Source organism: Lycorma delicatula, chromosome 1 (assembly GCF_047948215.1).
Source record: "Lycorma delicatula isolate Av1 chromosome 1, ASM4794821v1, whole genome shotgun sequence".
In the NCBI taxonomy this organism is placed as follows: domain Eukaryota; kingdom Metazoa; phylum Arthropoda; class Insecta; order Hemiptera; family Fulgoridae; genus Lycorma; species Lycorma delicatula.
In genome coordinates this window covers 372,456,378-372,472,400 of record NC_134455.1, presented here as the reverse complement: position 1 = coordinate 372,472,400, position 16,023 = coordinate 372,456,378, and the positions used below count along the sequence as shown (strand labels likewise).

At 28.4% G+C, this 16,023-nt stretch overlaps 1 protein-coding gene across 1 annotated transcript in view; it reads right to left on the bottom strand.

Moving 5' to 3' along the window:
- LOC142317274 (death-associated protein kinase 1-like) overlaps window positions 1-16,023 on the bottom strand; it is a 172,896-nt gene that overhangs the window by 14,496 nt on the left and 142,377 nt on the right. The window contains exons 17-19 of the mRNA XM_075353687.1: window positions 11,839-12,027; window positions 8,715-8,930; window positions 4,640-4,819 (exon numbers count right to left, since the gene is read on the bottom strand). Coding sequence (XP_075209802.1) covers window positions 4,640-4,819; window positions 8,715-8,930; window positions 11,839-12,027 — 585 coding nt within the window. The remainder of the gene's footprint in view (window positions 1-4,639; window positions 4,820-8,714; window positions 8,931-11,838; window positions 12,028-16,023) is intronic.

The following is a 16,023-nucleotide window of genomic DNA, read 5'->3' as shown; positions in this document are numbered from 1 at the left end:
TAGCATTCCCATCGTTGTATTTGTCTGAACATGGATTTACTGCTGTAGTAACATTGCTAACCAAAAAGTGAAACTGGCTGCATGTTACTGAATGCAACAACTTACAGTTGTTTTTACATAAATTCGAGCCTGATGTTAACAAACTCGTTAAAGCACATCAGATTCATTCTTCATATAATGTAAGTGTAATTTTTCAAAAAGCTTTGTTTTAATTACTGTATTATTATTATTATTATTATATCGAATATGCTATCACTATCTTATAGTGATATATTATATACACTATCGTTACATTGTTGTTATATAATTATATAGATGCAATTGTAATTTTTATGAAAGCAATTTTAATAAAAATACTTCCAAATATGATTAAATATGCGTTTTAATTTCTCTCATTTAAAATGTAAATTTCAGCTCAGAAATAGGATATGCCACATTTAAAAACAATAATTGCAATTGCTATTTTTAAGAGTGAATCTTAAAAACAGCAATTGCAATTATTACTTTTAACAGATGGTAAATTTAAAAGTTTTGGGGGTGCTAGAAAACCTTTGATTCTCAATGTGGGTGGTGGGCGAAAAAGTTTGAGAATCAATGATCTAGAGCAATATAATTCTAAGATGGATCTTAGCTGTGAAAATAGATACAGCATTTTAACAATAGATTCAACAATTTAAAAAAAAAAGTTTTAATAGATAAAACAAGTTGATGTAAATTCAACACCTTCATTATAACTGAAATGTCTAAGTGAAGGTTTCTTGTTCCCATTATCTCATGTAAGCCATAAATGGAGCAACAGATGTATAACAAATTTTCCATTTCTCCTTTATCTCCTTTCTTTTTTAACTGATCATTCTTTAGGTCTTCTTCATACTAAATTTTTTTTGCAAAAATAGCAAACTGGTTGCCTTTCAAGAGACAAATAAAAATAAAATTAGAAACGTTTTTTTTTTTTAAATCTTCCAATTAAAACTGAACAATAAAAAGTTAAAAATCTATTTAAAATGTTAAAAATTAAAAAAAAACAATTAAAAGTTAAAAACTATTTAAAATTGTTTTAAAAATACTGAATTTTAATTTTAACAAAATAAAAATAAAATTTTTATAACATTAGACTGTCATTTAAAAAAAATTTCTACTGTTTTACTCAAAATATATAAAGGATAAAATAATGCTTTGAGAATAATTATATTAAAGGATAAAGTTAACTAAAGCTAATAATAATTCTCTATTATTCTTATTATTATTATTATTATTATATATATAAAATTAATTATTTTTTATCTAAAAAAAATGGTGGAAATTTTACTCAGAATAACACATAAATGAAAAGTAGTAATTTTCAAAGTAAATCATACAATAAGTTACTTTAGTTAAATAGCGAAACTTTTTTTTTTTTTTACTGAAGCACTTTATTACAATTTATCTTAATTTTATAAATTGCAGTAATTTGTACAAGATGTAATTTTTGTCTACTACTTTTTTCTCCTACAGTATGTTTCCTGAGTGACTGAATACCACAAAAAAATTATTCTTCATCAAGAGCACACATGCTCTCATAAGTATATATTTTATGTTAGGAGATAGTAAAAATTTTAAATAGGGTTTCTTTTTCCAAGATTGATTATGTGACTTTAGTTAACAATGGAAAGGTTAATGATCTCTATATGCAATTATCAAAATTAATGGCATAATCACTTATAAATTGTAATTTAGAATTTCTGTTTTTCATTCAGTTCAAAAAGAAGGAAGGTTTCAATTTAACTTATATGTATATGTTGTTGCAACATACATGCTAAACTTCATATTAGCAAGTGCAACGCTAGTTGTTCAGATGACAGTGGGAGTACAGTATACCTTCATGCTTGCACAATCCCCCTCCCACTAAGCCTACTGATCACGCACACTCCCACCACTTGCAGGTGCTTACAAAAGACTAGTTCCAGTACTACAAGCTCATTCTGTCGCTGACCACCACCTCAAGAGGAAGATAGAAGTTTCTTGGCCGGCCTGCTGAGGGAGCCGCTGGGAATGGACACTAACTTTCTGCCCCAACTAGCTGAGCTTCAAGTGCCTTGGCCATTGGGCTCCCAGCAGGAGTATGGGATTGCTCATTCGGGGCCCAGTGTGGGATCATTCCAGGAGAACCGCCTCAGCTATGCTGGCAGAAGATGACCAATGCCGCCAATCCAACACTGCAGGGCTCTGGGGGCCAACGCTGCTATGCTGTAGTGGGGATCCAAGTGTTGCTTTGAGGAAGCTTGGGGTGTGATCCCAATGAACAAGCTGCAACTATGTGATTACTGCTGAGTCGACATCATTGGAGACCAGCTTCTGCACCCAACAGTCTTTCTCAGGGCTACCTTTACAGGGCCATCAATCCCAAAAACCTTAAACAGCCCTTTTCAAGGCTACTGTAAGGTTCTAAGGTGACATGTACTGTTGAAACCTTAGGGTGAAATCTTTATAAAACATTTTTTGTTCACTAAAGCCTTAACTCACTAAATGAATTAAGTTTAATATTTCTTTTTTTTGATAAAATAAATTCTTTTAGAGCTCACCTTATTTTTTCTATAAAATTTTAATTTCTGATTTTATAAATAAAGGTTGTCTATATAAATGATTAAAGATTTTTTTGTAATCAACAAATAATTGTTTTGGTTTTATGACATAACCTGAAATAATTTGGTTACTTTCAGCATCTTTATGCAAAACTTCAAGAACATTAGTTAAAAAGTTTAGGATAAAAAAACATGTATTTCTACACTGCAGAGAGCCTCAGTAAATGCTTGCTATTTCTTTGCAGTCCTTCTTTATTTTATCCATAAGGAAGTTTCTATCACCATTGCAATTCTTATAAGCACATCCATATTTTAAATAAAAAATGAATTAAGATAAAATAAAAACATATACATATAAAATTAAAAAAATTACATAAAAATACAATAACTTTTCAATTTTTAAAAAAAAATTTGATTAAAGGGTTAAAAAGTTCTTAATGCTGAGTTGTAAAAATCAATATAAAATGTAGAATTAAAAATGTAGAATGTAGAATTAAAATATTACCTACCAATTTTTAATAAGGCTTTTAAAAATCAGTTCTATTAAGTTTTCGTACCTAAATAACAAAGTGATTTAATTTGTATTATTCATGATAAAAATTCAATTACTTATCAGTAAAGTTATTTATGTCATACATTTCTTTATTAATGATGTATTCATTTTCAATAATTAAGACTTGTACATTATCTACATAAGAGATCTAAAGTAAAATAACATGTACATGGATAAAGTTATGAACTTGGCGTTGTCATAGTTCGTAACTTCAATTACATAATCAGTGTTAACTAAGATAACACTGCTAAGAGACCTACTTCTATCTGACAGTAATTTATTTTAAATTCAAGGTAATTTTGGGGACATAATTTACATAGTATTGTTTAATACTGTTAATTGTTTATTTTTTCATAAAGCTATAAACATTTTTATATTGTTGAAGCATTATTTTGTAGTCTTTAAAAAACATGTAACATATGTTCTGTAAGCAATGATAAGCCAGTAAATGTTGCTAAGTAATCATATTTATTTTATTTGAAGTATCTTTCACCTATACATTAGTTTCCATTAGGAAGTATGATGATAATGTAAAGGTTATAATAAAGTTTTATTAATTGAAATTAAAATTTAAGTTCACAATAATTTTTACTTCCTTGAATGAAGTAAAGGAAGTATTGTGATCACAAAAAATTTTGGTTTTCAGATTTCAACGGAAATATCCATTTTGACCATCTCTGAATCCATTCTGACTAGTTTTGGCGTGACGTCAGTATTCACGTATCTTGTGTGACTCAAAAACAATTAGCGGTAGGATGTTGAAATTTTGGATTTAGGACTGTTGTAAAATCTAGTTGTGCACCTCCCCTTTTGATTGCGATCGATTGAACCAAAAGGGTCTAAAAAACCTGAAAAATTAAAAATTTTGGATTTTTGACTTCTTAACTGCAGCAATAAGCACTCACTGAGAGCTTTTCAATGATATATCATAAGTAGTACTTATTTTCATTGGTTCAAGAATTACAGCCAAATGAAATTTTAATTAATGAAATATTTATTTGGATCTTGTAAGGGGAAAGTATATCAGTTTGAATCAGGCTTCATTTCCTTCTTTTTGTAAAATTTAAATATATTGATTTATTAATAATTATTAACCTATGATTGTAAAAAAAATTACAATAAATAATAATTCAATAATAACAAAAAAAAAAAAATTATGAAAAAATATCAGAGGTTATTAACAAAATAAAACTTTACGTACTTTTCATAAAAAAAAATGTGTATATGTAATTTAATAAGTGTACAAGGAAGTCATATCAGATTTTTATGTTACATTTATAAGATAAATCATTTTAGAATACTTTTCAATTGACTACCCTATCCAGAATCTAAAAAAGACTATATATCTATTAGCCAGTTACTTAATTTCAAAGCTGCATTAAAAAACTGTCCACAAATTTATAAGATTCAAAATAAGATTTATAATTTAACTAAAAAACAGTTATTAACATTTATTAAAATTCCATATAGATTTTAATTAGATGAGTCTGCATTTAAAAATAAAAATCATTAAAAAATAACATACCTGAATGCATGGAAAAATAGAATGTAGTAAATGAACTGTTCCAGGTGGTGTATGAAGCCTCACACCACCATAACAACTATCGCCAGTATAACGTGGATCATTCTCATCCCACAATCCCTCAACTGTCTCAACAAGATTGTAACATGGAAACTCATACTCAATTTCACCATCATTTTCGCACTTAAAATAAAAATTAAAAACACCAAAACAAGATTAAAATTGAGTTTTATTATTTACCTTAAAATAAAACTTATTAAATATAATTATTCTGTAAGTTTTTCCTAAAAGCAGTACCATAATGTTGATAGTAAGATTGTCATGGATGTAAAAAAATGGGGAAGACGACTCATTAAGTAAAGGTACAAAAGTCTGAAAATACTTTAAAATCATTAAATTGAGTTTGAAATACAACACAGTTAGAAAATATTTTTTTTTTTCAAATAATCACCATAACATCAATGCATTTGGTAAAAATGGGAAGGAGTTTCTTGATTCTGACGTTATACAACTCTTTTGCCTAATTTCTTAAGCGCATATTCACTGAATCTTTATTACCCTTATTAATGCCATTATTCATAGCCATCAATAATTTTTTAACCAGATTTTTTTTTAACTTCACACATTTTATGAATGTTAAAAACTTATTAGTAATAAATAATTAATCATCATTAATGATAGTTACACATTCTATTAACTAAACGTGTAACTATTAATGATATATATATATATGTGTGATTATATAAACTATTAATGATATATATATATATGTGTGATTATATAAACTATTAATGATATATATATATTAGTTACACATTTACACAGTTGTGTAAAGTGCCAAAGATGTTAAGCCGAAAGTTCCTGCTTAAAAGTCTACAACAACTTCTGTATAATATAAACAATGAGTAGGTACGTGTTATCACACATTAGGAAGTTTGGAAAACATTTTTCACCAATATTCCTCATTGTTTGTTTTTATCGTATGATGGATTTCCTATTTTGAATAAAATTAAAAAACTGTGTGTCCTCACACCTGACACTTTAAGCCCAATGTTGTGATATGATCTGGTAAACTCTTCATGTAGCATGTACTGTAAAAGACAAAACACAGCTAAGAGTAAAAAAATAATCTCCTTCGTAGTATTTTTTAAATTTTGTATCTTTATTTTTGAATAACTGTTATATATTTATTCTGTTAAATACACTTTTATCTGACTTATACATCAACTATTAACAAAAAAAATCTCATACCACAGTTATTCAATAACAAACTGGTCAAAATAATACACTGTTTAAGTATATCAATATATCAGTTAAAACAGTGAATAAAATAGTTTTAATGAAAGAAAAATAAAACAATACAATCTAAGTGTAAAATTTTAAAGAACACAAAAATCTTCAAGAACACCATAAAAAATAAAATTTCTAAATTTTTACTGAAAATGTTATGTGCCACTGATAGGACTGAAATAAAGTTTGATTCTATATTCATAAAAATACACCATTTTTCAAATCTATAAAGATCATTTCTTCTTTTGCTTGTTTTGTAACAAATTGTCAACTTTAAAAGTACTTCAAGTGGTTCAATTTTAAATGATAACTTTTTTATACATATAATGTAATTATATCATGGAAGAAAACAGATTATAAAACTTAAAAACTAAAAATAAATCAATTAGCAGAAGTAATCTTTAATTGAAAATTAATAAAGAATGTATAATTAGTGAAAATTAACATGAAGATATTTAAATTGAATCGCGGAAAATATTAAAAATGAAAAATTTAAGATTTTTAATTTAAAAAAATCAGAGTAGTTATAAATAAATATATGTACATTTTAGGGACACATCAGTTTTACATACAATTAAAAATTGTTTTTTTTTTAAGTACATATAATCAATCTCTTTTATTCAACCCTGATATATGCCTATGCACTTAGTGAAGTACTAATTCTCAAAAAAGAAGTGCTGATTTTTTAATTTTATGAATTCTACTTTTTAACCCCTCACAGATTGTTTTCTGACTGTCAGTCACATATAAACTATACTTTTGTCTTCACGGCTCATATACAAATATGAGTGGGCTGGGATTTAAATATATACAGAGGGGATGGTTGCTCTACCACCTTGGTGTTTGCGCTTCTCTAGTCAGTAGCATCAGAGAGATATTTCCACCATCAGTTGTGCAATGCATTATAATGAAGTTTCTCAATAATTTGAGGATTTGAAGACACCAAACCTTCCAAAATTTTAAATAGATTGTGTTGGTAAATTCGATGATAATAGGTATTCAAGGAAAAATGTGATTGATGATAACATTTGATCAATTCATGCTTCATTGAAGATATTGTCTTTATGTCTAATCAAATAGCTTTGGAATTGGGTATCAGTTATGGAAGTGCTATTCCAATATCACAAAGTACCTTGGGTTCCACAAGGTCTTTGCAAGGTCGGTTCCAAGACTTCTGATCTAAAATCAAAAACAGGCCTGACAGGAAATCTATCAAGGCTACTGAATTGGTTTCAACTAGGAGATAATTTTTTGCATCAGTCATATGTGATGAGACATGGATTCATCACTGCACTCCCGAGTTAAAATCAGAGAGTATGGTGTAGAAGTGAAAAGCTTTGCCCTGCAGGAAAAGACGCATTTGTCAACTGAACCTCAAAACTGTCTTTAGTGTTTGGTAAGGCATACGTCTTTGTTGATTTTCTCCACAAATGTTGCACTGAAAATACTGCATACTAGTGCCAGTTCTTGGAAAAAGTGAAAGCTGCAAACAGGAGCAAAAAGCATTTCCAGAAGTCAGAAATTACTCTCAGAGTTGTGGTTCAAATTAAAAATTTCTAGTTATTCAAGAAATGAAAAAAATAATGACAAAGAGGTGACAAAAGTAAGTGTAGTAATTTCATGTGACATACTGCTGAGACACACAAGCATACTAATTTTCATTCTTTAATGGTGTTTATAAAGGAAGCTTCATCTTTTTAGATAGAGTTGGAGTAGATTTGGAATTGAATTCTGGTTTCTATCACAAATGGATTGCAAAATACAAAAGAAATATGAAATTCAACATCAATCCATCTACAACCTATTTACAAACAGTTTAGATGGAAAAGGCAGATTGTTTTTCATAGAATATTGAAATGACAATGTTGAATTTCACATTTCTATAAGTAACACACAATTAGAAGAAATACAGATATAACTGAAACAATTTGAATCCTAAATATCCTTCTTAGGGATGGTTTTAATTAAATGTCCCATGACCACTGGCTAAATACTAGACAAGTATCATTGGAGTGATATTGCTGATAACTTTCAGCATTCCATCTAAATTGCAATGAGATGCACTGGTATTTAAAATTAGATTTGCTTGTCTTTTCATCACTTTACGGATGAGTGAGAAAAAAACACCTTGTGGTTGCTTATTCTTAAGGTGAATATCCAAGCCAAATTTGAAGCTTCCAGCACTTCCAGTCTTCTTACACCATTTTAATCCCATATTACTTATTTTTTATACGGACTCCCTTTGAATTTATGATAAATACATATAAAAAATAGAAAAAAAAAATCAAAAATCAAATAGTAAATCCAACACTCAATGAGTTAAGTTTTTAACTCATTAATGAAGTTATATGATTATTGAATTGTTAGTTACTATTGGATTAACGTTAACTCATTAGTTTTTAACTTATTTAATACTTAATTTCTAACTTAATACATATACATACATGTTCTAACATATGTATGTAATACATAAAATAATAACAGTATATTAGGCTATATCCTACTAGATAAAATATTATTACCATGTGGCATATTGTCATTCAAATCATCATGTACCAGTCTCATTTCTACAACTGAGGAGAACTGTTTGATACTATTTTAAAAGAGTTCTTCTGTTCTCGAGTTATAAAGAAATAAAAAATAAGATTCTCTATCCATCTTCTACAATCAGGTAATAAAAATAAAATTATAATGTAAATCTTGTTTGGATGAGAATAATAAATTTGAAATTAACTAAAAACAGTAGTTTTTGTTTTTAAATATTATTATTTTCTTAATCTTAATGTACCTGGACACAAAGGTGTAAAGTTTCTAAAACTTGTAACATAGCCAAGGCATCAGCTTCAGGAAATGCAACTTGAAAATCATCAACTGTATAACAGCCTGTAATGCGTGCTTGAGCAATGAAGTCAATAGATAATAATTGGCCAATGATTTGTCCACATAACCAAGAAGGATTAATGACTAACAAATCAGGATGTAAAGTGGATTTTATATATACAACCTAAAACATTAAAAAGTGAGTAAAAAAAATGATCAATGAAAGTAATACATTAAAAATTAACACACATTTTCAAGTTTTCAGTATATTATTTTGTAACATGACATCTTACTAATATTACAGTTTCATTACCATCACAAACATAAATACTTTACTTTAAAGTACAATAGTTGGTAGACTGATCTAGTTATCATGATCTATGATATACATGCTCCAACCTGAACCGTTCAAGTTCCTTTTAAGACTGTTACAGTCACTTCATCAAAGAAAAACAATACAAAGGATTTCACACCTAAAGGACAACATGTTTTAAATCATTTGTGATACAAGGACCATGACAATGTTTATGTTAAGGATAAAAGGGAAGGTAGATAAGAATATGAAATAAGAGCAACCCCGCTTTAGAAAGTGGATCTACAGAAGAAATTTCTTTTTAATGGGAAGAGGAATATGACAAAGATGTTGAATGTCACTGATGCTTTTTGACATAAATGTTGAGAAATTAACACAGTAAAACTAAGACAGTATTAAAGCTAAGGATTCTTACTGTATGAGAAAGATAATCATATGAGGTAAGTTTTATAAGTAAGTACTGTTCTGATATAAGTTCACTACAGTGCAGCTCTTGCCATTTCGTGCATATGCACTGAATAATTATATCTGTGATTGGCTGGCTACAGACACCATTATATGATTGTTAGTCTTTTTTTACAGTTTCCTGTGCATGTTTAAAAAGACTGTGACTATAGTCAGTGCTGCTGATTGTAAAACATGTGCTACAAAAATCAATTTCTTAGATGCAAGAGGTACAAAAGTAGCCAAATTCATCAACAGATTAGTGAAGTGTACACAGATAACACTATCTACAATGGAATGGTGAGAGAATGGACTAGGGCATTTAAAGAGAGCTGTACAAACATATACAATGTGATATGGAGTTGGCGACCGTCTGTCATTACTGATGATCTGGTGCAGAGAAGTAATGGTAAAGCCCCTGAGAATAAACGGTTTATGATTTCATCACTATGCAATAAATTTCCTTGAGTTTTACATCGTATTCTCTATGAAATTGTATGGGTTGAACTATCGGAAGTGGTGCTTAATACCAAAAATTCTGAATGAGTTGTATAAAAACAAATGTTTGGCCAGTGCTTTGAATTTTCTCACAAGATATAGCAATGAAGGTGATTTGTTTTTAAGATGTATTCTCATTGGTGACGAAACATAGGTGTCTTACATTACACTGGAATCAAAACAACAGTCCCTGGAATGGAGACACTCAACAACTCCCAAGAAATTGAAGTTCAAGCAAACAATATCGGCCTGGAAAATCATATGCAATGTGTGTTTTGGGATAAACAGGAGCAGTACCGTTGCTGATTGATTTTTTTACATTGGAGAGAAGCAATATAAGCAAAGATACATTGTGACATCATGACTGAACTGCCATTATAAAATCTTAAACAGAAAGTGTGGCAGGCTCAGTACAGGAATTGTGCTGCTTCACGATAATGATTGACCACACACACTTCATAACACCTAAGATCTCATTGTGTCATTTGGCTAGGAACAAACTGATCACCTACCATACAGTCCTGATGTGACTATAACTTGTTTCTGCACTTAAAGCAGCACCTCGATGGTCAGCACCATGACAACAATGACAATGTCAAAACAGCTGTTCAGGAATGGTTATCTTCTCAGGTAGAATAAGCTAACGACACTTTTTTTATAGCATTTCTGAATTAGTTAATTCTATAAATGATATACTATTGTTAGATTTATCTTGTGATATCATTTTGTGATTTAAATATTTTGCTGACTTATATATTTAAAATGTAGTAGTAATTTTCACTATTGTAGATATTAACAGTTGTATTGTATTTTTATTGTTGTAAGTAATATATTTGCTAAGTTTATGTATCTTATTTTTTCAAATAGATTAATAAAATATTCACAATATTTATTTTTTTGAATGCTTTTTTTATTTGTATTTTCATCAATGTGTTCATTTAGTTTTACATACATTCTTTGTCTAATTTTGTTTTGTGTTTAAATTTTTAAGCTTTGTGTTTCATACCGTAATCTATTTTGTTAAACGAATGGTAATGCATTACTTGATATAGTATTTTATAACTGATAATAAGTCTACAGATTCAAAAAGTTTTATACAAATCTCATTTTTATAAATAATTATTAATTGCACAACTCAAGAGAAGGAAAGAAATTATATAATGTTTATTTTCTAAAATCAGATCAGTTTTCCAGCTGCTGTTGAGTCTAGGTGTATGTATATAGGCAAATACAATTACGTCTACCAGCTTGCCAGACTTGATGTAGCTGCAGACATAGTGCAATGTAAGTGTAAATGTACTGGTAAACATGTAGTCTGGAACAGACATAGGTCGATCACTTCTGAGATGTATGCTTAATTGAAACCCAACCACCAAAGAACGCTGGTGTCCAGTCTAGTATTCAAATCCATATAAAAGCAACTGTGCCTTTACAAGGACTCATACCTTAGAACTCTCAACTTCGAAAATCAGATGATTTTATGACGACAAGTTTAACCACTGGACTAATCTGGCAGGTTAAAATTACATATATAAATATAAATACATACAGTCCAGTATAAACTGTAAGCACAGTAAAAAAAAATCACATCATGCAATGTTGTAAAAAGAAAATAAAAATATCTCTTTTCACTAATTTTTGTTGCTACTTTTAATAACAAAAAGAGAAGAAAACTTTTAATACTATTAATTATGAGATAATTTTTTTTTTTATTTTAAAACTTTATATTATCATCTTCACAGACATAAGGCTTATGATTAAACTACAGACGACCAAGTGTACAACAAAATTGTAGAAAACATAAATGTTAATGTAATTAATACAGAAAATAACTTACTTCCCCCATATGAAGCAGCTGTGATAACAGTTCACGCATGTGTCCATCACTAGCTAGAGGATTAACTTGAGTTCGAGTCATGTCAACAAATGCATCCCAAGACAGAACAGGGAATGTAGATGATGTTTTTCTTAATGTAGGTAACCATGATAGTACTGCACTACAAAATCCAGTCATTTGTGGCACCACCTATATTTATAATTATAACAAAATTGCCATTAATTGAGATTATAATTATGATTATTAATACAATATTGAAAGTATTAACAACAATATTAAAAGTAAATAAAAATTAATTTGTTTTATTTTGATTAAAAAGTTAAACTAAATTATAAATACGGTTCTCAAACCAATTCTTTTATGTAATTAAAGAAAATTCACATTAACTAAACAGTTAAAAAAATACTTTTTTAAATAAAAATTAAACTCTATATTACTCATATAAGTCCTGAAACATTATTCATGAATTACCTATTCAGTAATGTAAGAACTTTTTTAAAATTAACAAGACTTCTATTAATCACAGATTTATTTGTAAATAATTTAAAATAAAGCATTAAATGTTATCATAATAAACATCTGTAAACAATTTTGTGATGTAAAACAAAATTTGAATCCAATTTATTATTTTTTAACAAACAACGAATATTAATATTGAAATAATTACAATAACATTAACATTTAAATGCAGAACATATTGGACACTTGAAAGAGGACAAAACACGGGTTTTAAATGAAAGAATGCATGAAAAAAGATAACCTTAAATAAATTAAGCAAATACCAAATGACACGTGGTAGGTAAACGTAATCTCCATTAAACTGAAAATCAATCTTTTAAATTTTTTGTAATTTTATACAATTATTATTATTATTATTAGATTAGTTTATTTATTCAACATGCAAAATATGGTAAAATTTACCAAATTCAAGCTTACAAAATTCACACTCTTCTATGTTGATTATTTGAATTTCATTTTATTTGAGCTGAATTAATAGACTGTTCCTTCAGATACTAATTCTTATCAACTAATTACTCGAAATGGAACCATGAGTCAAAATGTTTAAAAGCATTTCACATGAAAATTGATTCAAATTTCATTTGCTTTAATTCTTGCCACCTCAAAATCTTTTACTAAATCAAATTCGTAATGAGTACATCATAAAATGACTGTGTCTTCAATGCAAATAAGGATAACATGTTTAAAATTCACAAAAAGAGTTTCTATATTTTATTCCCTAAACTTGCTTGCTTCCCTAAGTCTTGCTTGAATTTTTTTTAAATGCATCCCTTCAGCAAGTAAATCATGAAATACAGTTACAACTAAATGAATATGTAATCATCTTGAAATGTAAAAGTTGTTTTAACATTTATTTTCGTATATGAACTTTTTTGGTAACATGAATTCTTAGTATGTAAATTATAAAAATGTATCATCAAGTGAGAAGTGGGTCTAATGTTTTCCATCACTTTTTTTTTTACCTGTAAATTTCATTCTGAGAAAATAAATGCCAAGGATCTGTTTTATCAAAGGTGAAAATATTTCAATTGAAAGTAAAGCAGAGAGCTAAGATTTCAATTTTCTATAAATTTCTATGTCTGATTAAAACAAGTTTATCCAGTAAATTTGGTTAAAAAAAGTTTTGACAATCAAACACAATAGTACACAAACAGAAAAATACACACAAATCGACAAAAGTTGATATAATGTTTTTCTTTTACGTATGAAACACAAAGGAAACATTACAATAAGTTGACATCTTAACAAACCATCAGAATAAACGTCATATATACATTGTAGCAGAAAGTGCATGCCACAAAAAATTATACAAATCACTGACTTAAGAAAAAGATAAAAGAATACAATTTTGTATTAAATCTCTGTTTTACCTCAGAATAGATTACACACATTTATAAAAAAAAAAAAAACAAGAAGAAAATTCTGTGCAGCTACTTGTAACAGAATGTAAATTATTCGACAATCTAAAATAACACTAAATAAAGAATGAGCTTAAAATATAACATGCTCTTGATTTATATCACTACTTTGAACCATTTACTCAAAAAAATTTACTTAAAAAATGTGCACCAAAACCTTTTTGGATATTTTTAATTTACAAAGCGGTTACATTAAAAAAAAAAACTATAAACAAAAAAATTCTTTTAAAGATTGAAAGCAAATCACTTTTAAATTAACAAATTCATATCTCACATTTGAAAAGTTATATAAAATCAAATAATAATACTAATAGTTAATTTATAATGAACATATAATTAATGAATAATGATAATTAAATTGTAAAAATCTTACAATTAATTCAATGATTTAGATGATTGAATATTAAAATGTATCATACTCTTAACACAATGAAAAGCTTAAAATAGGTAATAAAAAAAGAGATTCATTCTTATCCTGATTCTGCATTATAATTATTAGAAAATTTCAACTTAACAATATTTCAAATAACTAAAAATAACACAAGTTTATATTGAAAGTTTGGCATTTTACGTATACGCAAAGTTTACTTTGTAAATAATAATTTTTTAATTTCCTAAAAATTGTTACTGATTGCCATATCATATAAAAACTTAGATATTACACTGATCATATAGCAGTTCTGTAGACTCTTGCTATAACAACCTGATTGGTTCTTGGAGAACATGTCCTAAGTCAAGCTTTTAGCATCACACAATCATACTGTTAGAGGCTCAATTATAGGAAGATCATGTTCCTATAATTGACCTTTCACTGAACCTTTTTGTAAAGTTAAAATTCAGTATTTTGATTAAATAATCAAGTTCTGTATTACTCTGTTATATAAAATCATGGCTATGAATGTGAACTTTCATAGGATTGAAACCATGGATTTTTATGTCTTCAATTACATATAAGGTCTGATCAGAAAATAACCAAACAATTCTAATTAATCACCAATGGAGATATTTAATGACGTGCGGTTGGCGGCATTATGTTCTGCATAACATCCTCTATAACCACATCTTCTTGGATTGTTGCAACATGTTTAAGTGTTAGTAGCGATTTTTGTAATGTGCGATTTTAACAACGATACAACGTCAAATTTTGCGAGAATCTGAGAAACATTTCACAGAGAAGTTTCAACTTTTGATAAAAGTTTACGGAGATAATGCACTGGGTTGTACGCAATGTTACAAATGGTTTTCATGATTTAAAAGTGGTCATCAGTCAACTGAAGCTGATCAATGACCAAGAAAGCCTTTGACTTCAATTGATGACACCCGCATTCAGAAAATCAATGATCTAGTGCATGCAAATCGCTGATTAACTGTCAGAGAACTTGCAGAAGAGGATAGCATCTTGATTGGATCATACCATTACATTTTAACTGAATAATTGAACATACATTAAGTTACAGCAAAGTTTGTTCCTCGTTTGATGACCGAACGCAGAAAGAACATCGAGTTGATGTTTGTCTGCGACTTCTTGAACAAGCCAATGACGATAAAACATGCACGGGATCATAATGGGAGACGAAAGCTGGGTTTATGGCTACGACATCGAGACAAAAGTTCAATCATCAAAAATCACACGTTACAAAAATCACTACTAACACTTGAACACGTTGCACTCAAATAACAATAACACGAAACCTAAACGAGATATCAATAATCAAAGAATATGCGGTTACAGAGGAGGTTATGCGAAAGGCAATGCTGTCAACCGCATATCACTAAATATCTCCTTTGGCGTACAATTAAAAATGTTTAGTTATTTTCTGAAAAGACCTTGTATATTCATAATAGCACACATTTCTACTAAACCATGTAGTAAAATATTAAGAAAATGAAATGATTAAATTACTGTTGGTTGGATTGTAGGAGTTTTCAGTCAGATGGAAGAGGCAAGTTTCTGGGCCAAGTAGGTTTCTTAGATATACTGCAGGAGAGATTGATAATAAAAATATGTTAACAATTACTGCAAGAACATATTTAGATAACAAAACAATCCCTTCCCTTCTTTGTGTGAATAGTCAATAACTTATTTTTTATACATTATAGAGAAAATTCATAAATTAGGGATGTACTTTATTTTTTTAACATTACACACAAAATTTTTATATCCACACATATTTCGGTTTTTTCTTTACTTTAAACTTCATGTCTCAAATAAAACATTTTTAATAAAAAAACTACAACTACAACACAC